Source organism: Pleurodeles waltl, chromosome 3_1 (assembly GCF_031143425.1).
Source record: "Pleurodeles waltl isolate 20211129_DDA chromosome 3_1, aPleWal1.hap1.20221129, whole genome shotgun sequence".
Lineage (NCBI taxonomy): Eukaryota > Metazoa > Chordata > Amphibia > Caudata > Salamandridae > Pleurodeles > Pleurodeles waltl.
In genome coordinates this window covers 741160112-741182924 of record NC_090440.1, presented here as the reverse complement: position 1 = coordinate 741182924, position 22813 = coordinate 741160112, and the positions used below count along the sequence as shown (strand labels likewise).

The 22813-nt window shown below is 41.9% G+C and overlaps 1 protein-coding gene across 2 annotated transcripts in view; it reads right to left on the bottom strand.

Moving 5' to 3' along the window:
• Positions 1–7407: 7407 nt before the first annotated feature.
• EIF3M (eukaryotic translation initiation factor 3 subunit M) overlaps positions 7408–22813 on the bottom strand; it is a 133121-nt gene continuing 117715 nt past the window's right edge. For both annotated transcript variants that reach the window (XM_069223511.1, XM_069223512.1), the window contains 3 exons: positions 14767–14910; positions 9965–10025; positions 7408–9589 (listed from right to left, as the gene is read on the bottom strand). In XM_069223511.1, coding sequence (XP_069079612.1) covers positions 9469–9589; positions 9965–10025; positions 14767–14910 — 326 coding nt within the window. In that variant the 3' untranslated portion in view covers positions 7408–9468. The remainder of the gene's footprint in view (positions 9590–9964; positions 10026–14766; positions 14911–22813) is intronic.

Here is a 22813-nt window from a genome sequence, read left to right as displayed (position 1 = left end):
CTAAGCAAAACAAGTTGATCAGATGACAGATTCTTAAGCCCAAAAGTTCAGGATACCATACAATCTGTGCCCAGTATGGAGCCACTAGGGTGACTTGGGCCTGGATGTTCCTGATCTTCATTCCTCAGGGCAGGATGGAACTGGTGGGAAGGCGTACAGGAGTCCAGAGTTCCACTCTAGTTAGAAAGCATCTCTAAGTAAGAGACTCCTTGGGAACTCTAACATGCAAAACTGCTGACAACTGTTGACAACACTGCGTGTTCTCGGCAGTGGTGAATAGATTGAGCCAAGGTTCTAACCGTTCTTGAAAGAGAACTTGTGCCACCTCTAGGTATAACTGCCTCTTGCGATTGACTAGGCTTCAGTGGCTAAACTCATGCACCCTGGCATTCAAAGATTGATCCAAATTGTTCACCACCAGGAAGATCGCCCGATTGTCCAGCCATTTCCTGAAGCATAGCACCTCCTGGCACAGGATGCAAGACTCCACACTGCCCTGCTTGATGCATGACCACACAGCTGTGGTGTTATCCATAAGCACCTGCATCGGTCTCTCTTTGATGGACAGAAGGAAGCCTTTTAAAGCCAGGGGGGTGACCCTCAGTTCCAGATTAATACGGGACAGGGCCTCCAGCAGAGACCACAGGCCTCTTTCCTCCACCTCTCCCAGGTGGCTGCTCCAACCCAGAAGGGACGCATCAGTGACTACTGTCAACTCTAGGTGGGGTAGGAAGAGGGGTCTGCTAGTGACAAATGCGTTCCAGTGACCACCACTACAGATCTTTTGCAGTCTCCTCTGAGATCGAAGATGTCCCCTTGATGCCGAGTCCACTGAGACTTCAGATCCCACAGCACATCCCCCATATGCAACCTAATGTGCTTTATTAGCAGGATGCAGTAGATCATCAGTCTCAGAATTTACTTCACTGAAATCAAGGACAGAGCCTGTAAGGTCAGGATCATAGCACGAATGTCCTGGACTTTCATTTCTGGGTGAAAGGTATGAAACTGAACAAGGTCTAGAATGGCTCTAATGAGGGGGAGCGTCTGAGAAGTAGACAGGCACATTGATAGTGAACCTCAAAGATGACAGGAGGTTTGTCATAGTTTGGATGTGGTTGATAAATACCTAGGGCAACTTGCCTTCAACAGCCAGTTGTCAAGGTAAAGGAAGACTGTGGCCCCTGTTTTCTAAAGGTGTGCTGCTACCACCACCACCACCACCAACACCCGAGAGGCACCTGTGAGATCAAAGGGGAGCACAGCAGACTGACAAATGCTCCTGTCCCACCACGAACCTCGGGTAGTGCCACTGTGCCTGCATGACAGGTATATGGAAATAAAAGCCCTGCAGGTCTATCACTACCATCCAGTCTCCATAGCATCTTCAATTTTTCTTTCCAGAGAAAGTTTCTGAGAAGGTGCAGGTCTGAAATAGGATGAAGAGCTTTGTCCTTCTGTTCCAGGAAGTAGCAGAAATAACTTCCACGACCCACTTCTGGCACCAGCACCCTCTCAATAGTCAAAAAGGCTTGAATTTCCTGCCTTAAGAGGGACGAGTTGGCCTCCGTCAGTCACTCTGGAAACAGTGGAAGGTGCGGCAGAGTGGCAATGAAGGGCAGGGTGTACTCCTTCCAGGCTCCCTGCATGACCCAGCTGTTTGACGTGATAGTCTGCCAACCCAGCAAGAATCATTGGATCCTGCCTCCAACTGGGTGACTGTGATCCACTAAGGGTGCACCAAAAGCTTTGGTAGGTGGGACTGAATGGCTCACTGACCCTGAACACGTGGGCATTGGGTGCCAAGGCCACAAAACGTCTGTGCACACTACGGTGGGGCTGAATTGGCTGATAACATGGGGTAACTCGGCTAAAGCCGTGGATGGTACAGTAGGCTGATGCAGCTGGATAGACGGGTGGCATAAGCCCAAGCAGAGTGCCATGGCCTTGCTCTCCTTGCATCTCTCAAGAGCAAAATCTGCTTTGTTACCAAACAGGCGAAACCTCTCAAAGGGCATGTTCATAATGGGCAAGTGGACATCGCCTGAAAAAACAGTGGACCGCGGCTAGGGACTCTGGTGCCAATGTACCGCCCAGTGGAACCTGTTGTGTCGAAGTAATAACAAATTGGGAACTTGGCCACATCCAGACTGTCCGGGATGGCTTGGTAGAGGACAAGTTGGAGATCGTATGGGATACCTTGGAGGACTTGAGCCACCAAATTCCAACGTGTGTGGGAATAGCGACCCGGCAGGCATCTGCCATTCACAGACCTGAGAGCTATGCTAGTGGAATTAAATACCCTTTTCACAAAGGTCACCACATATTTTGGTCCTCCTATTGGGGGAGAAGTTGGGAAGTCACTTGGGTTCATCTGACTTGTATACACCCACGCCACCAAGCTTTTAGGGGAGTGATGCGAAGCAAAAACGCAGGGTCACCAGAAGCAGAGTGGTGGCATCTTGCAATATGGCGATTGACTAGAGGGTCAGAGCAAAAATGAGCCTAGGCCCTCAAAAAGGTATGAGTAAGTACCTCATTGACTAGCAGGAATGGCTCTGTGGATTTGCCTATGCTAGAACGCTGCCATCAAAATATTTGTTTTTAGCTCCAAGGCAGGGAGAGGCAGGGCAAGAACTTCACTTCCGTATGCATAATCATTGCGTAAAACGCGTTCTCAGTGGCAGGATCATGAGGTGAGAGAAGGCCAGTTTCAGGGGACACATCAAAGCCACTAGCCTCTTGAAGGTCATCATACCATTTTCCTTGTGGTATGGTTGCCCATATGGTTGCCCAGTTTGTCACTCTTATCATAATCACGGTCCACAGCTGTACCATTTAAGGAATGCAAAGTATGTGTCCTTCCTTGGGGTGGCAAGTCTAGAGGGGGGGATGGCACTTTGATGGAAGCCAAGCATGGCATCAGTGGAGGTCATAGGGGAGCAGACTGAGTCCGAAAGCACAATGGGCACCTCGACCACTGGAGACGCCATAGTCTGGCATTGTGCCGGAGGCAGAATCAAGACAGAAGCCAGTGGAGATCTATTCAGAGGGTCTAACTAGCACTGAGGGTGAACCCTCCAGCAGAACCCCTGATGGAAGTCTTCTAGGCTCTAGTGGGCTCAAAGGCATGCCAGAGGTAGTCAGAAAGTCTGAGCATGGCCTCACTGAATTCTTGCATCTGCCTTGGAGTCGCAGGCGGCCCCCAAAACTCGGGTTGTGCTAAGATAAGTTGTGGGATGGCATTGGGGTTCCAGGAGATCCCTATGGGCTGCAGCATTACTTTTGCTCTAGTGGGCTCAAAGGCATGCCAGAGGTAGTCGGAAAGTCTGAGCATGGCCTCACTGAATTCTTGCATCTGCCTCGGAGTCGCAGGCGGCCCCCAAAACTCGGGTTGTGCTAAGATAAGTTGTGGGATGGCATTGGGGTTCCAGGAGATCCCTATGTAAAATGGCGCATGCACCCTTTCACTGCCATTTACACTGCACCAGGTCACTTATAAATAACCTATATGTCAGGTCTTTGAACCCTGAAGGCTAGAAGAGGTGCCCCCACGTCATCCAGGACCACTTTCCTGGACTTCATGTGTGGGGGCGCCATTTTGCGCATGCACTGGACATAGGTAAATACTTATGTCCAGCTTCACAATGTTAACTCTGACTAAGATCATGTAAGGTATCCTACATCTTGGAATTATACCCAAATGCTGATTCTAGCATTGGTTGTTTAATTCCATGCACTCTGGGGGCTTCACAGTGGACCCACAGTACTGCCATACCAGCCTTGAGGTTTTCCAGGTAGCCCCAGCTACTTCCACCTCAGACTTGTTTCTGCCCTCCTGTTGCTCAAGTAGCTTGAGCTCAGGAAGGCAGAACAAAGCATTTCCTTTGGGAGAGGAGTGTTACATCCTCTCCCTTTGGAAATAGGTGTTACAGGCATGGGAGGGGTAGCCTTCCAGAGCCTCTGGAAATGCTTTGAAGGGCACAGCTGGTGTCCTCCTTGCATAATTCAGTCTATACCTCCATTCCCTGCTCTGGCACGAAACTGGACAAAGGAAAGGGGAGTGACCACTCCCCTGTCCATCACACCCCAAGGGTGGTGCTAAGAGCTCCTTCAGAGTGTCCCTGGGTTTTGCCATCTTGGATTCCAAGGTGGTGGGGCACTTTGGGAGCATCTGAGTGGCCAGTGCCAGCAGGTGACGTCGGAGCCCTCCTCTAATAGGTGCTTACCTGTGTAGCTGACCAATCCCCCTTTCAGGGCTATTTAGGGTCTCTCCTCTGGGTGTTTCATCAGATTTGAACTGCAAGACTCCAGCATGAATCCTCTGCATACTATAATTCACCTTCTACCGACGAAACTGCATTTGGACTCTCCAGGAACAAAGAAGACGACATCTGCAACATTGTATCTTCAGCTCCAGCCAGTAACTGCAACTGTTTCCAGTCGTGCATCCTTTGAGGACTGCCTGTCTTCAGCCTGCACCAGAAGAACGAAGGAATCTCCCTTGAAGTGAAGGAGTCACTTCCCTGCTTCAGCAGGCACCCCTCTGCAGCGACAACCGGTGGCTTGGGTCGCCTCTCCTGAAGAAGTGCATGGATCCAGCAACACAGCGGTGGACTGAAGTGGTCTCGATGGTCCTGACATCCTACTGTCTAACTTTGGTGGAGGTAAGAGCTTGCCTCCCCACGCAAGACAGTAACTCCTGTGCATGTGTTTTGTAGTTGCCAAGGCTTGCTGGCATCCTTCCATGAAGTTCTTCATGCACCATGCAGCTCTGGCCCCCAGCGTGGTTTTCCGGCAGTGTGGGATCCCTTTGTGTAGTGCTGTGTGGCCCTCCTTTTGCACCTTCTTTGTCCCTGTGCTGTGGGACTCCTGTGTGCGCTGCCTGGTCTTCTGAGGGCTCCCTGAGTTGCTGAGAGCCTCACTGTCTCCCCCTCCTGGGTAGAGGCCACCAGGTCCCTCCTGATCTTGGGCAGCGCCATTTTACACTAACCACAAGCTTTGCGTGTGCCAAGGCATGTTGGCGGAATCCAGCAACGCAAACCAGACTGCAATCATCCATCCGGTGTGGAACATCATCTGCACCAACCAGTAACCCTTATCAGTCTTCTTGGGTGCAGTACTGACTGTTCTTCACCGGTGGTTCTTCTTTTGCACTTTCATCTGGGATAGCAGGGGCTCCTGTTCTCCCTGGACTCTTCAGTGCTTCTTGGACTTGGTCCCCTGCTTCCACAGCTCTTCAGGTCCAGGAATCCATTGTTGGTGTCTTGCCGTCTCTTCTGGTTCTTGCATAATCTTGTATCACCTGTTTTTAGGTGTTCTTTGAAAGTTACTGTGATTTATTCCTGCTTTCCTGGGCGGTTTCTATTATTTACCTTTGGTGTTTTCTTACACTCCCAGCACCCCTCTACAGCCTACACTTGCCTAGTTGGGAAACCGACTTTCGCATTCCACTATTTTAGTATATGGTTTGTGTTCCCTCTAGGCCCATTTCTAACTATTGTGATTTTCACTATTCACACTATTTTTAGAGCTATTTCTGCAACCTAGTGTACATACTGTGTATATTACCTACCTCCTAAGGGAGTATAGTCTCTAAGGTATTTCTGGCATTTGTGTCACCAAAATAAAGTACCACACAGAGTATTTTCTTTCATGTGTGTGAGTACTGTGTAACTACAGTGGTTTACATGTCTCCTAGTTAGGCCTTGGCTGCTTATCCACACTACCCCTAGAGAGACTGGCTTCTAGACACCGACTACATTTCACTAATAAGGGATAACTGGACCTGGTATAAAGTGTAAGTACCTTAGGTACACAATACAAACCAGGCCAGCCTCCTACAATCTGTCACAGACATTTGTTTGGGACAGTCCTTACAAGATTTGAATCCTGTTGCCTTGGGAGGTGACATTTCTCTTGCACACTGAGAAGGATTTTAGGTGAAAATCTGTCTCAAAGAGATGAGAGGCAGCTCTGGATTTGTGTCTGGTGGCGCACAAAGAAGGAAATTGACAGCACACGAAGTGGCACATATGTATGTACATGTAATTTCCAGTGCAAAGCAGCATCAGTGCGGTGCTTGCTGCAAAGAGCCAAGTACATATACAAACAGGTACTGTTCAAAAGTTTCCAGGTCCACTCAGATGACTGGAGGACATTTAAAAGGCAAGTAATCTGCAGTTATAAGTCTCTATTAGAAATATGAGGTATAGTGGATTCAGAGTATTTTCCACCTCATTTGGTGGAGTATGGGAAGGGCTGTTGGAAATATGTGTTTGTGCGGCTGCGTCGATTTCTGCACAAACACAGATTAGCTGCATCTGTCACATAATCCACCATCTGTCACGTAATCTGTAGATTTTAACAAAATATATTGTTTCTAGCTCCAACTGTTCAAAAGATACCAAAAATGCAGCAGCCTGTGTTGCAGTACAATGGAAGGCAGTAATATGAGGAACATGCATGATTTTAGCCCAGATTTGAAGTGGATGCTGGGTAAGAGAACGTTTGCGGTCAATCCACATCACACCACCCTAGACTCTCAAATGTCTAGGTTTCAGAAATGTCTAGATTTAGTAGGTTTCCCTGGACAGCAGAGCCCAGGTCCAAATTCTGCAGCTCCCCACATCAGCAAGGAGTCAAACTGCAAGGCAGAAATGTTGATGTCACCACACTGCATTCTGGGGTCTTTACTGTTGTGGACGATAGGCCCAGTCACACAAGTGGGGTACCATGTCTATTGAGAGCAGTGTATGACAGGAGAATAGTAAAACATTTATTATTATCAATATAATTTCTCTATTTTTGGCTTATAAATGTAAACAAGTATGCAATAAACAACACGTTTTCCAAGATGCCCTCTAAATCCATTATAGGATGTTAACCCCAAATTCAGAGTTGAACAAATAACCACTAATCCTAAACTCAGTATCTTCAACACTAATAGGATTAAAATGGTCAACTTAACTGAACATTGGCCGGCAAACCTAGCAATGAATTCCAAACATGACACCTGGATGTGCTTGAATTTGTTGAGATCTAATTGATAGGATTTTTAAATCTAGAATCAAATGACTTTCTATTGTACGGGGATAGGATCTAGATGTGTTGTTATGGACATTTTCCCCTTCTCTAGAAAAGCAGAAATATTGCATGCAATAGAATTTACATTCTATATCTTTTATTCGAAATAAGTCCAGTGAATTGAATGACAGAAAATATATAGCCCTCTGGCTGACCTATGCATGAGCATACACAATAAGAGTGTTCTTGACTAAAACTTAAGCATAGCTAAGAGGTCAATTTTACACGTGACTTCATATGCAGGCACAAACGTGCTTTCTGTTTACTATCACTACTATATCCTCCATTTTCAACGGTTGATATAAAAGAAGCAAAACACTATTTTTAAGTTCAAAACCAATGCATTTATACATCTGCATTTACTCAAGCTCTAACATCAGCCGTAAGTTGTACTAAGACTCAAGATACTTAATATTACCACAGACCTCATATTGTAACAAACAAAAAGGTGACATTTAACAAAGAATGAGTCGGGTAGATTTCAGTATTTTGACATACTCGAGTGGGAAATTCATGATGGTTCCCCACTTACGTCAAAACACATAGCGGTTCATAGTCACAGCCATTTAGTTTTTAATTACCTGATGAGTACACAAACATTCATAGATTTGTACAACTTTTCGAACCTCGCTCAAAGCATGGTGGGCCTTTAGTAAAGTAATATAAAAAGAAAATACAACAATTTAATTTGCTGAAACTCTAGATACATGGATTTGTGATTGTCAATTTATTTTGTTTTCTAGGCCAAATCAGAAATTGCTGTACAACAAATTTCTTCTACAGACACCTCAATGCTTACTCCTGATTTGACATGCACAGATTCAAATGAGATCTCAAATCCAGTCCATCAATTCTCCTGTTTATCAGAAAATTGGAAGTCAAGTGAAACACTATTTGATAAGGACACAGATGGTCCGCTCTCTAATATACATGTCAAGATCAAAGAAATACAGACAAATTTGAGTATGCAAAGTTTAAAGCCGACTAGGAAAAGAAAATCAGAAGAAACACAAAGTGAGAGCTTTGGCGATGCTAATTAAAGGCAAACCTGCATTAATACTCCGAACTACATCCATGGACGAACTATGATACCATAATATTAACTCTACTGATCAGTGTATGAGCTGTCTTTTTATGGTACATATGTCTGTTATTGTAGAATAACATTTTAATCTACTACAAATATGTTATGTTAAGATGTAGTGGGGTTACACATAATTGAGCTAGCCTCGTTATATTTTGAATTGAAATTTTGCAGTTTTTTTTTTTTACAGAGTAAAATATTTTTGAAGTACAGCACCGATAGAATAAGAAGTACAAAGGTTAGAGTAAATTCATTAAAATGTTCAATCCATTATTGGGAATGTGGTCTCAAGAACAGATAGCCAAAGTGTAAACGGTAGGCAAGCAATTTTATGGGGGTGGAAAGCACTCTGATGGTGTGTTACATCACACAGCAAATAATTTGCTAACAATTGGGAAGTGGGTACGGAACTGTCCAGCGTAGCCATTTCTACTATAGGACAATGGTGTACCAAGTTCACAAGCCACTACAAGGAGCGTGCAATTTTAACTGAGCAGTGCTCGATCAGCTGAAAGTTCAAAGAGTGGTCAGACTAATTCAATAAGGTGTTTTTTCAAGGTAAGACCAGAACCTTTAACACACCGACTGTCCATCCTGAATCCGAAGACAAACATCTTTAGTAGAACTATATATTGAGATTTTTATCGATGTCATTTTGAAGAGGATTCTATGTTTTTATGAGTCCAATAAAGTTACATTACTTTCTGAAACACTGCTCTCATTGTCATGCCATTGCTATCACAAACCAGGCTCGATTATTTGAAAGTGAACAGCGAAAAAAGGTGTATCTGCCTACAAAGTAAAAACAAATAGGTAAGGTGCATGTTAACTTAAGGCATTATTATCAACTTCAGTTGTTCTTTCATGGATGTAGCAGCATCGAAAGAAATGCACCCCGAGTTAATCCTTCAGTAGGTGGAGTAAAAATCTATATACTAGGCCAATTGTCAGATTTCGGTAAAATAAGATAAACATTAAAATAAGGCAACTGTCAGGAGATATTTATCATACTGTAACGACACGGCATTCACTATAATGTACTCTAGAAAACAATACGTTCTGAGCGCATCGTTAACACCCATTTTGTGTGTTGTATAAGTCGAGTCACAGAAGCACAAACAACTTCAAAAAGAACATTAAATATTTTGTTGCAGATGCCACGCAGGTTTTTTTTTTTCTTAACCTTTTATTTCGAGCAGCTCAAAATGCGGTTCACTGAGACGAATGATGATAAAATATGCGAACAGGTGTGTACTCATTTTTATAGTTTGGCGTTTGATAAAACTAAACAAAACAATTCAAGCATCTGAAATACTGTAAAGGCTACTTTTGACTTTGTTTAAATTCTGTTTCCAGGCGTTTAGTGTGTCGTAGAGTTGCTGCCACTGCTGCTTCCCAAATGTTCGGTGAGTGCTGTGACTGCAATAAAAAAAAAAATACCAATTTAAATTGCAAAATAATACATTTTAAAATGTTAATTTCAAATACTGGTCGGCTTTGGAGAACAAGTACCTTAGCGTTCGCAGACTCTACAGAATATTTAAAATAGGCTATTGTAATTAGTATTCTATTCAATGCCAGAGCCATTAAATGAAATGTGCTGGAAAATAGGATGCTTTCATTAAAATAGCTAATCACATTCGGTGTGAGCTTTAATAAAATGATGATAAATAGGAACTATTTAACTACACATTCTTGAAAGAACCATCAAACACTCGTGCTTATATTTAAGATACTGAAAACATACACACTAAATACTGGTTTCCGTAATACTGCAACGACAAAGTTGCTTACCTGATGATTACTTTTTTCGGCGTTTGATCGATTTTACAGTAGACCATCTTTGTTTTAACAGCTGAAATAAACAATGCGTATATTTAGGCATTTCCAAGGATATTTGGCACAGTGTATGGATAAATTTTGAGTTTGGCTTCATCGTGCACTGGTCAATATATGCAATAGCAAAAAAACACACATCGAGAATGATACATCCAGCAATGCAGCTTAAGAAAAGGACATTATCAGAACTGATTCTATTAACGCCCTGCCAAACAAAATGACTATTACTAACTGAAGATCCTCTTCTAAATTTATGACAGTCTCAGCAAACCACATCACAAATCATCCCAGCTTCTCAAGAACCCTGCAACAACCCGCACGGTTTCTTTAAAGATATTTGAACAATTCGTGCTGGCCACCAAGCTACACACGGTGTGCCCTTCCCACAACAGATAACAATGAGTTTTTAGGTGCCATAAAACCAGCATGACTTTCTTCCTCACCATGTCACTATTCCGGCATTAATCTGACTGATCAATTCACTTCCGAGACCTCTCTCTCTGGTCAACAAGTGTTCCAGGATGGTGATCTACCTTCCCACCTTTATCACCATGTAGTCACTTAATGATCACACAATCTCAAGCATTTAGCCTGAACACAACTCTGCAACTGGATCAAATAAATGTAACCCTAGCCCTGAGAGTCTGGTTTCAGACTTCTTACTTTATCAACATTCTAAAAGAACGACATGCCCTATAGGAGATCAGTCATCTTCGCTCCCCCAGCACTATTTACCTCCCCCCATGCAAATTATTCAAGCAGTACATGCCTGACGATCCAAAGAAAATGTCATAACTGGGCAGAAGATGGAAATCATTTATTTCAGCTTTGCCCAATGTGGTGGATCTGTTGGGCTCCTTCTGACTTCGACTCCCACTTGTTTTGCTTCCTGAAATCTAAGGAGTCTTAACATATGTTCTTGAAGGTGTTATGTAAATCATTAAGTAGCATTTTGCAATCACCACCTCCTGTTGCAGAACCTTATGTCATTAATGTTTTCTATCTTAATGACACAGTTTCACTAGGTCCAACTATGCCAACTGAACCCACCTCAGTATATTTCCTTATCAAGCAACCTATAACCGTTTAAAAAATATAAGCAAAGAAGCAAGCCTCATGCTCTTGCATCACAAATCTTATTCACAATCTGCTCCCTAGTGGCGGTACTGGAGTTTTGCTTCTATCGCAGTTTTAATACACAGCTTTAGCCTCCCTGTCACTTTAACTTTGCGTAGGCTTGGTCTCACCAGTCTCTTCTATTTCAGATTAATGATGTGGATCCGAGCCTCCTCCTCTCGTACTCAGCGAATTCTTTATCTCAAGCAAAGCTCTGGTTCATGGGTCTTTTAGGATCTTTTTTTATTGTCTTTTCCTTGTCTCTTTATTCTTTCAGATCTGGTAGTTTGTTTTAACTGTTCAACTTTATGCCATTCATATTGTGTTACTGTTAGTCTGTTATGTTGTCACTGTATTTATAGCGCACTAATCGGCCATGAGTGTATCTAGTCTCTCTGTAGCAGATGTGTGAGGCCATCCCTGGGGGTTTACGCAAAAAGTCAGGTCTTCAGCTTCTTGTGAAGTTAAGAAGAGAGCAGGAGGCTCTGATGTGTTGTGGGAGGTTGTTCCAGGCTTCAGGGTCCAATTACGAGAAGGCCCGCAGCCCCTTCTTCTGCTGGTCTATCACTAATACAAACCCCCATGCAGATACAAAAGCAGAAGTGCCTGGAAGGTTAGTGAAAGTGAATGAATCTATTCAGGTAGGCAGGGCCGGTGTTGTGGAGAGCTTTGTAGGAGTGGGTTAGGAGTTTAAGGTGTACATTCCAGTGGAGGTCCCCAAGCTGTGGTGTTATGCCGTATCAGCATGGGAAGTTGAGAACTAGTCTGGCTTCTGCGTTTTGGATGGTCTGCATTCTTCTTGCGAGCGGATTAGTAACCCCTGTCTACAGGGTGTTCCCATACTCTAGTCTGCTTGTGATGAGGGCTTGGGTGATAGTTTTCTTGGTGTTGTCTGGTAGCCACTTAAAGATTTCCTTCAGCATCCACAGTCTAATGGAACAAGCTGGGACCGCGGTGTTGACTTGGACTGTTATGTCCAGTTTGTGGTCTACTAGGATTCTGAAGTTTCTTGCTTTCAAGTAGAGCGCAGGTCCAAGGTCTTTGGGCCACCAGGTGGAGTCCCATAGAAACGCGCTCTTCCCGAAGACTACCACCTCAGTTTTGTCTGCATTCAATTTGGAGCAATTTGATTTCATCCAGGTAGCTACTTCAGTCATGCATGTGGTATACTTGTTTCTGGTGTAGGGTGTTTTATCAGTTGTGTGTCATCGACATAAGTGAGGCTAGCCTCCGTCAACTCCACCGCTCCTGCCTGGGGTGTATTCATCCTAAGCAGGCCTATTCTATGTGAGCTACCATCAGTATGAGGTTTTCACCTGTTACCTGATTACCTGTTTCAATCAGATTCAATCATCATGGTAAAGGGTAGCTGCATAAGGTGCCCATGAACAAAAATGTATTTGGGATGCAGACCACTTGTTCTGTAAACTCCACTGAAGCAACAATTTGAGCTTTACTCCTCCTCCGAGCTTGGAGGTCCTAAGCTTCTGTTAAACTGTGGGGGTGAGCCAGTCTCTCCCTACGCATGCTGCAGAAGTTCACTGGACTAAAAGGGAGAGTTCCTTTGCATCTCTAGAAGTGGGCATGGGGTCAAAGACTCTGCTTCCTCCATTAACATCTAATTCCTCCTGCAGAAAGTCTCTGTCACAGTTTCAGTCCCTGTCTGATAGGGTAGGCCCCTCTCTCAATTGCTCATCTGAAACAGCAGAAAAACTGCTTTCAATCTGCCAGACGATTTTGGGGAAAAAGTGTTTCCAAAACACTGAACAGAGAGCCTCAGTTGAAGCAGCAGCAAAGGGCTCTGCCACAATATCAACCACTCAGACCAAAATCCTTCCCCGCAATACTGCCTGGACATACCCAAAGTTTCTTTCAGATCATAACAGGCACAAAAAGTGAAACACTAGCTCCTGCTGACCTAGCATCTGTAGACCCTCAACTTTAGCAACCCTGTTGGGAGTTCACCACAACACTAGGGACACACTTTATTACAGAATACATAATTTCTGCCTTGTTAAACGGAGAGCAGGACTTCACACCTGCACAGCTGTTGTGCTCTAAGAAGTCGATACAGCTACTGGTAGCACCCCTTCTCCGGACACAATCTGTAAATGTTCCCGTTAGCCGTTCCACCCTCTGGGAAGGTGGATTCTAAAACCAATAGCTCAGTTTCATATGAACCTTTGTAACAGGAAGAGCTGAACCTGAAGCCCTGCATTACTAGCTGGACCATGTGGATCGGTATGAAGTAGCCATCCTATCCTCAGTGCTCGCTAAATTCCTTCGGAGGATGCACTTGAACCCTTGATGAAAGCTGTAGAGTGTTAGCCTGCTTCCTAGCAATTTGTGTCACCTGGGGGGGGATCTGGACGTTGATGCAGAGCATGTTTCTGAAGAAAATGATTTGCAATTAAACAGATGATATCATGATGTCATGGCCAAGGTGATGAATGAGATATTCATAGTGCCACTGGCACCCTCGCTAGTGAGGGAGACAATTTACGTATGGGTGACCTTAACAGTTCCGCCAGCAACATAAGTCTTGGCCATAGAACCACAGGTTCTCTTGCAGGCTCAGGTGATTTAAAACATATTTAAAGGGTTAAAGACCCAAGATGTAAACGTAGGAAGTACGATTAAGTACCCCTGTGGTGGCATAATCACTTAAGTCTGCCACAGTAGCGCAGCCTTGCAAAAACTTCACTGGCTACCATGGGAGCCCCTTAAAATATTCCAGTCCATCTCCAAAACTCACACAACTTTCTACACAAAGTACATTCATACATCAAGCACATGATACCGACACATACACCCTTAAAACTAGACCCCTCAAACTTTAATGCTCATCAGGCGAGTACTCGAAGGTTAGCTTTAGTACTTTGAACCTCTCAAAATAAGAGCATGATCTTCCAGGTTCAGAATTTCAAGACTTATCTGTGTACCCAACTCTCCATGTGACATCTCAAGTTATCCCTCTACCCAGTCCATTCAAGTTGGCGTCTACATCTGCCCCCCCTCAGAGCGGTCTACAATCCTTATGCATAATGAAGCAGTAGTTTGTAACTGTGAGTGCGTTCAAATGAAACTATACTATGCTTTTGTTTTTATACCATTTTATAAACTACGGACACTTATAATCACATTCATCAACAAGCAACTAACCCACTCTAAAACAAGTTGCAATTAATTCATGCCCTAAATATAAGGACGATATTACCAAAGACAATGCACTGCACAGCCTTGTAGAGCCCAAGGTCCTTGCAATGTGCAGGGACCGGTACTGAGCAGAGGAGCAGATTACGAAAAAGTGACAGCAAAAGCACTTTCTATAATACAAGCTGTTGTGAAATGTCAGAACGAAATGCTACCTACGTGTCTCCATGATGGAGCTAAAGCTTATTTCTGGTTCAACAATATCAGGACAAAGTATTAATTACGAAGAACATTATTAATGTCAAACACCAAAGTAGAGTAAAAGGGTAATTTTATCTTAATTTTCAATATTTAACTTCACAATACTAGTTACTTAAATTCTCTTTCTTACGTTATTTGAAAGCATGGGGATGATTGAGCAACCCTTTTATGCAGTGCAGAAAGAAAACAACAAATCACTGACAACATAGGAAACTACTGTAACTTACCATCAATCACAAATGCTTCGACATCATCAGCCCCAATCTGAAGTTCCTGCTGAATGGTATCAAAGGAAATTTCTTTACTTTCGACTGCCATTCCCATAAACGTAAGAAGTCTCATCTTCGCCATATTCTGGTCATGCGAGAGGCCTTCAAAGAAAAAACATTGGAAACATGTCATTTATGTGCAATGCTACAACCTTTCTGATAAAACAAAACCATGAGTCTCCTGATCAACGTCTTATGGGAAACCAGCGATGTAGGAAGGGTGTTCATATCATATGGAAACAGTCGTTTCACATGTTGAACTTACCAGAGGTCAGACGGTGTTTGGTCACATCTCAACACCAATTAACTTTTGTAGTTGAAACAGCGGGACTTGCATTGGGTGGCGCACATTTTATTTAATTGGAAACTACTACCCATGTTACTTACTGTATCTCTTTTCCTGTTCCTGGGAAGCTTTAACAGCTCCAATGGGCTTCTGGGCAATCACTAGTTTAACAGGCTGTAGTTAGAAACTCCGCTTTCCAATGAACAAATGCTGAGCCTTTATTTGCTGAAACTGCATAGACCCAATATTTGCTTCATTTAACGTGTGGGCTGTAAAGACTAACTGTTTTTACTGCACAAAATACGAAATTGATATTGTCAAATTCATATTTGTTGTCTGGTTAAACAGCAAACCACTGCGTTTATATAGTACCTTTGAGAGTTAAAGGGTTTAATTTTAATGATTGTTTATCTTATTTGTTGCTTTATGTGGTGCAGACTTGACTAATCTGGTTTTCAGAACAGTGCACATTTATGGGCGATCAAAAAGCTATGGTTGAGTTTCAGTTGCTCATCTATTAAAGCCAAATCAGCGAGAAAGGTATAGCTTTAAGTAATGGCATTAAGAACAACTAGATTTCACTTTCAATCTAATCCCCGTAGTCAAAAATACAAAACACAGGGCCACCCCCATAAACCCAGATGGCAGCCTGGGGTGTACACGATATTGGAGACTGGGGCTTCCTAGGCATCATTTGAAGTATAAAGTTTTATATTTTTGTTTGATCTATGCTACATACAAATTGAAATATAGTGCAGGTAGCACAGTACACAGTAAAAAATTAATAAACAAGACGGAATGAAAAGGTGCAACGCTTCAAATGACATGTATCAAATAAATGCATACATAATTGGAAGATTGAGTCTGCTTATTATGCACTGATCTGGAATCATCCAGTAATGTGGGCCCATGGCAGGGTTCCCTTGTTTGAACATTTAGGATTCTACTTCAAATGACACCTCATATTGTAATCATCTTAGACGTTAACAGATATATGCAGCAGAAACTAAACACATCTAATACACACGCGTTACTAATTACATTTCTGAACGAGTTAAACGGGCGAAAAAGCTGGATAAAGATGTGCAAACGCACTCTTCAAACTCCCTAAGAAATGGATTAATACGTTATCCAAGAAGTCTGTGGTTTGAAACGTTCCAAATACTTGATTTGACTCCATACCTGGCCCAAACTCGTCTACTGCCCACTCCTGCGCGCTCGTTTACATCACCTGTCCTAAATAAGCGCGGTGTCAACAGGAAAAACGCAGCCTCGAGCCGTTTCCTCCTCGTGACATATTTAAGTTTGAGATTTACAGTCGGCTGAAGTTGCTCTAAGATCGTGAAAGCATACCAGTGTTGTGTTAATTAACAGTAATTAACACGGCTCGTTATCAGGCACAGACTGCAACTATGCAATCGCCATAACTCAGGCGAACGAGGTAATCTGGAAACAGTGACTAACTAGACTTAATGAAAATATACAATCAATTAGTGCACATTAGCCCTAATTAACAAATGCAAATGAGACGCTGATTAGCTTCCTGAAGCAAAAAGGTTGCGGATAGCTTATAAATGTGGACATGTTAGGGCGATACAGTTGACAAGATAATGTTACTGTTGGCCCAAGTTGTCGTCATTAAATGGGAAAACAAATTGCCACTCATAAAAGGATAACACATGCCGGGGTCTCAACATTATTCAACATACTGCAGCGCAAATGCAAGGGTGTATGTAAGTTGACCGCACATTTGCACTTATTTTACAACCCATAAATAACACGCTTTAAGGCACACCATTTTGTAATCCAGTATTCCATTTTTAAAATATTGCGACAGGATAATGTAAGAAGATAGCCACTCAAATTTAAAAAAGAATGGTAGACAAATGATTAGTCATTTTGGAGTTTACATATTTAACAAAATTAGATTAATACAAAATGCATTTTTTTATTTTAGTACACCAAAGAATATTAGCTGTTAGTTACACAAAGAAAGGCACTATGAATATATGGTTTACAACACACACTGCTTAGCAACAATGCATTGAGACTGAGGTTGAACTGCAAACACAAAGTACATGATCATACCTAACTTCATAAACGTCGGGTCAACCTGCCATTCCTGTTATACTATCGTACATAAAAGCACAAATTTACCGAAATGAAGAAAGGTATCGAGCTGATTCCTTAAAACGTGGCCAAGTGTTAAACAAAATCTGGCTTAATTCAAAGCGAGAAGAAAAAACTACACATCGGTAACACATTGCTTTAACTATGCACTGGAACTACAAAATGATAATGCTGGCCAATCTATATTCTACCATATAATGCTGTGAACTGTCACACCCAATTTTCATTTGAAGTATGCATTTGTGGAAGACTGAACTAAAAACAAAATATTAACTAAAGAGATAACCAAGTAACTGCCGAAAAGTAATATTTCAATTGTAGACTGAAACAATAATACCAAAAATGAAAAGGCCAGGGTTGACCCCGTCCTAGCGCTGCTTTCCCCTTTAAGCTGTGTTGCACAGCTGCCCAATCTGCTGTACGTGTTAAAGAACAGAAAAAAAAAAAAACAAACAAAAAAAACCCACACCAGTGCGGGGGTGGGTGGCCTGGGAGGCAAGAAGTTGGGGTTTGTGTGAAACAGGCAGCGGGAGGAGGGTGGGGGACAGGGGGCAAAAAAAAAAAAAGTACAACGATGAGGGGTGAGTGTTAAATTTGCAGTGCTTTTGCCAGTTTTAGGATCGAGCCCTGTTGTAATCTCTCTGTTGGCTTTTAGCCACGCCCACTTTTGCTTTTCATCCTTTGTTGTGGAGGTCTTAAATTCCTCATTTTTACTGGTGCGTTTTGTGAAATGTCCATCCTTTGTGTGCTGAGTTCCCTTCTTGGCGATTTCACTAAGTGAACATTTTTGTTGGCCATCACACTACGTCACACTTCCTCTTGTTACGCGTGTGATGGCCCCTCCTCACTTTCGGTTTGCCTTTCATCCCAGCCACGATCCTTTCTAGACATACAAGCAGGTAGACTATAAATAATTCTTGCTCTCATGGCTGCCGTAGCCCTTCGAACTGACTTGCTTCTGTCAAGTGTTTTACTTTTCCTTTCATGTGGCAAGAAAAATACAGTTAGGAATTTACAACGCTAATAGCTCTAACTTGAGCAAACGCGAGATCCACTGCATTGCAAATGCTTGTTTTATTTACAAGAGATTTTTCAAGCACTGGGCAAGTGAAATCTAACAATGATCAGATGAGGTGGAAAATAAGATCATCATCTGATGAGGAATCAATTTATAGGAAACACGTAATTAATTATTTAAAAAAAAGAAGAAAAAAAAAGAAATTTTTTGCACCATTTAAGGGTACGGTACAAAAATCTGTTCTTAAAAGCAAGGAAGAAATTGGAAGGCAGGTGCAAAGAAGAGAACCTTAAATTGGACAATGTGCGCAATGCCCTATAGAAAGTTGGGGAAGAAAGCTTTAACTCCCTGAAGCCTAGCAACAAAAGCATGAGTATGTAACAGATGATTAAAAGGAAGTGCAAAGTTCCCTAAAGACAGGCAGACCGGAAACTGAGCAGTGCTTTGTGCGCCATCAAAGCAATCTTATACTTCCTACCAACCTCTAAAAGGAATACTGTGCAACTACTGTACAGCAAGTGCTGCAGTCACAAAAGAACTTGCCTCAGCAGTGTAACTGCTAAATTTTGTACCAGATGAAGCTTCAAACCGCAAAAGCTGAAGCTCCACAAAGAAGTTGGTTCTGTACTCCGCACAGGTTAATATAAAACCAGGGATTAACGATTCATAGTTAAGCAGAGAAGCATGTAAATGCAAACCCAAAAGTAACTTATGATTAGTTCAGTCTTTAGTGGCTACGATTTGCTTTGGCATTCTGCAGTGTCGGCCAAACAGTAGCATGACATTCTTTGACTGATGGGTGCCCGACCACACAAAAGACTACTTCAACCGAATTCCTGACCTACATTCACCACTGCAACGTTATCCAGTTTTATCTACAGCCATGAAGTTTCTATCAACAAGGTAATCTTAGGCTATATACTGCAAACTATGACAGACGCATCAGATTGTCCTACACATACTGATATCATCTAGAGAGCCTATGAATATACTGGACAATAAAAAATAAAAATAAAAATCTAACCCTTTTGCACTCCTAGTTAAGACTGGGCCTAAAAGCAAGTGCAGAACCTCAGAGAAGGACCCATTGGCCAGGTGCTGGGAGGCAACCCACCAAAGGATAGCTCAACTAATACCTCAGTCAAAGCAGAAGGACCTTCAGATGTATTGAATGCTGAAAACTAAGCAATCAAAACAAAAGCAGGAGGACTGTCTCCAGCCTTTACTTTTCAGAAGTGAAAAAAATACATTGCTATGATCACGATTATGGCTTTGAAATGTGTCCTGGTGCGAAGAGGGACATTTCAGCCCGTTAAACCATTAACTGCTTAGAACAAAAGGAAAAACTTCCTTATCTCTTCGGGACCATCTGCTCAAAAAGTAACCCCAATGAAACACGGGAAACTATACTTCCTACAATGTGAGAATTAAGTGTGGCTATAGTCATTTCTAGGACACAATCCTACTTCTCCCATTTCTCTAGGATCATTTCTGTCAAACAATATTTGCAACAAGAACTAGGAAAGTCACCAGGTCTGATCTTAATAAGCAGGTACAATGGCTAATTTGATTGATATATATATACACACACACATATATATTACAATCATACAAAAAGAAAAAATGAAAAAAGAAAGGTATGCGAAGTTGCCTAAAAGTGGCAGACTGCAATATATTTTTTTTAAATAAAGAAAAAATAGGAATCACATATGATTTGAATAGATCACTATGGGAGTTTAATGGCAGGCTGGTGCATCAAAACAAATACTAAATAAATATTTTTTAAGTTTTATTACACTTAACATGTAAATATGATTCTTCCTGGCACAAAGAAAATGTACCATTGGTTCCAATTTACTGTTACCTGAAGATATAGTTAAAACATGAACCCTAAAAAAAAAAAGCATAAAGAATAGAATGGGGAGAAACACTGGCAAAACAAAGAACTGCCCAGTCGGCCCTAGCAGTGAAATGCACTTTTTTTTTAGGTGACACCACATGATCAGAAAAAATGCTATAATTTACGCTTGGAGTCAGCAAATGTCCAAAATGGGCTGACCCATTGCCCGTGCTGTTTGATGTAGTGGGCATGAGGAAAATGTGAATGAAAGCCGACTAAGCCTGTGGATGAAGACGGCTGGTCAAAATCTGTCTATATATTTGCTTTATTTATTTAATTAAATTAACAATTAAAACTGACCGAGAAATTACTTTGTTTGCGACAAATTATTGTATCCTACAGTAAAGCGAGAATTTTAATCAGTCAAAGCAAGAATGGGAAAACATAATAATTATAACTCTTTCTCTTCAGGGAAATCGCTTTTTAAAGCAAGGAAGAGAAACAGCAATGATTTAATGGATAGTTTCTGCTCAGTTTAGGATTTTACTTGGCATGCATTATTTTGGAGACAATCCAAAACATCTAATAATGTAAAATAGGCTTTCATCGGATGCAGTGCATTCAAACCAGACAACCAGTTCAAACGAGGAAGTCAACATCATGTGTTAAGGGCCGTCCACCAAAACGAACGCTTTAGGGAGCAGACGTTGATTCTTCAGCCTCACAAACTCATTTTAACACTTTCAGCCCTTCATCCACAGGAGGTTTAAACAAAATAAAGTAGCAAGAAGTGTAGTAACTTATTGATATCACCAAAAAACGAATACATTAAACAGTCTCCGCGAACCCAGATTTCAGTTCTAAAAATGGGAGGATGTGACTGAAATAGTGAATGCAAACCAGTTTGCAATTGTGCTTTGCAGAACTATATTTTCACACGTTTGTGTCCAGCACTCGCAGCTTAGAATGTATTTATTCAGTGGTTGCAGGAGTGACAAAGGTTCTGCTGCATATACAATCAAGCAGTGCCATCGCACGGCTTCTGGTAACAAATCAGTTGTATTCCTTATTAGCAAATACATTTCAAAACAAACAGGCCAAGCGTTACATTTTAACATGGTACATTAGAAAGGTTTCATGAAAACGCAGGAGAATCGCAATATTTTAAAACACTAACATTAGGGCCTCTTCACAAAAAAGGACTTTCAGTTAGGTGAATGGAAATAACAATTAGCGAAGGTTTAAAATTCCCCATCTTTCAAACTTTACCTTTTCAGAATCCCAAAGCAACCTAATCTCCACACAATGTAAAAACAAAATACAAGGATATGGCCTAATGACAGCGTTTAGGAAAGATCGGATGCAACTATTACACTTCAATTCAGATTTTCCACTCCAATACAGTGTTTTTTTCTCTAAGCATTCATTTGGTACCAATATGTCAAGATTTTAGTGCAGTAATAAAAAACCATGCATCATTGAACCCCTTCAGCATTTCCACTGACCCTTGTCTTAAAAAGCTGCAATAGAGAAAACGCAATTTTAAAGCACTCAATAGCTTATGAACCACTGCTCCTTCGAAACAGTCAATTACACACCAATGGGGGAGTGTGAAAGTGTTAATTACTACTCCTTTTTTCCACAGCACGTAAATAAAGAACGCGCTGACATTAACATTCCATCACGCGGCTTCATGCGATGAAACAAATTAACTTGGACAGACAGTGTCCTGCTGGGTCTGGTGCATCCGTAAACTATTAAACGGACAACACGTAGTGTACTGAGCTATTTTACCATCCAGCAAGAGGCTTACGCCGTGGCAGCAGGACCACGCCAGACTCATTTGCTACTGCGTCTCCAGCGTGACTGCCAACTGCTGTACAGAAACGTATGACAAAGCAGGATCTTAACTGAAGTCACTTGTATTCTAAAATCAAACCTCAATCTAAAAAGAGCATCTGCTTCTTCGGTTCTTTTCCTGGTCTATTCTACACCGCTATCCTTTTCAAACCACGAGGCGCCCTGTCCGTTTCTAAAGTTGTCATAGGATATGCTCTTAGAAGTAGCTTTTTGGTTCCCACTTCCCGCAGCATCTTTTCATAATACACTACTAACTTTTAACACAGACAAATGAAAGTTGCCTTCCCACAGGTTTCCTGGTTTAACACCATCTCCATCGGCGTCTACATTTAGATCTATTTATCTTTTTCTTATTTTACTGATAATCATCCACATTTATTAAGCGAGTGCACTGTAGGCCACAAGTAATTGTCCATATTAGGTAGGAAGCTTGTGGTAACTATTTTCAACCCACCCCCCTTTTTAAAAATGAATGAAAACAGAAAATCAACTTCTTGCAGTCTGTTCTTAACCACAGAGGCTAACAAGCATTGGCAATGCCAACAGGTTTGGCTTTAAAGGAACGTTGTATGGTAATGTGAAGAATTTCAAGTAAATAGAAGCAAATATATATATATATATATATATATATATATATATATATATATATATATATATATATATATATATATATATATATAATTAATACTGGCCCACTAATACACCACTCTTAAAAAAAATTGTTGTCCAGAGATTTTGATTTGTGTTTTTGGATCGTTAGAGAAGTAATTTAGCTTGGGCAGACATTGCTGATCCGGGCCAAAATTTGTGGACATTTGGGAAAAGCGCCCCCCAAGATGGGGGAGGGGGCGCAGCCCATTAGGGGACGGGC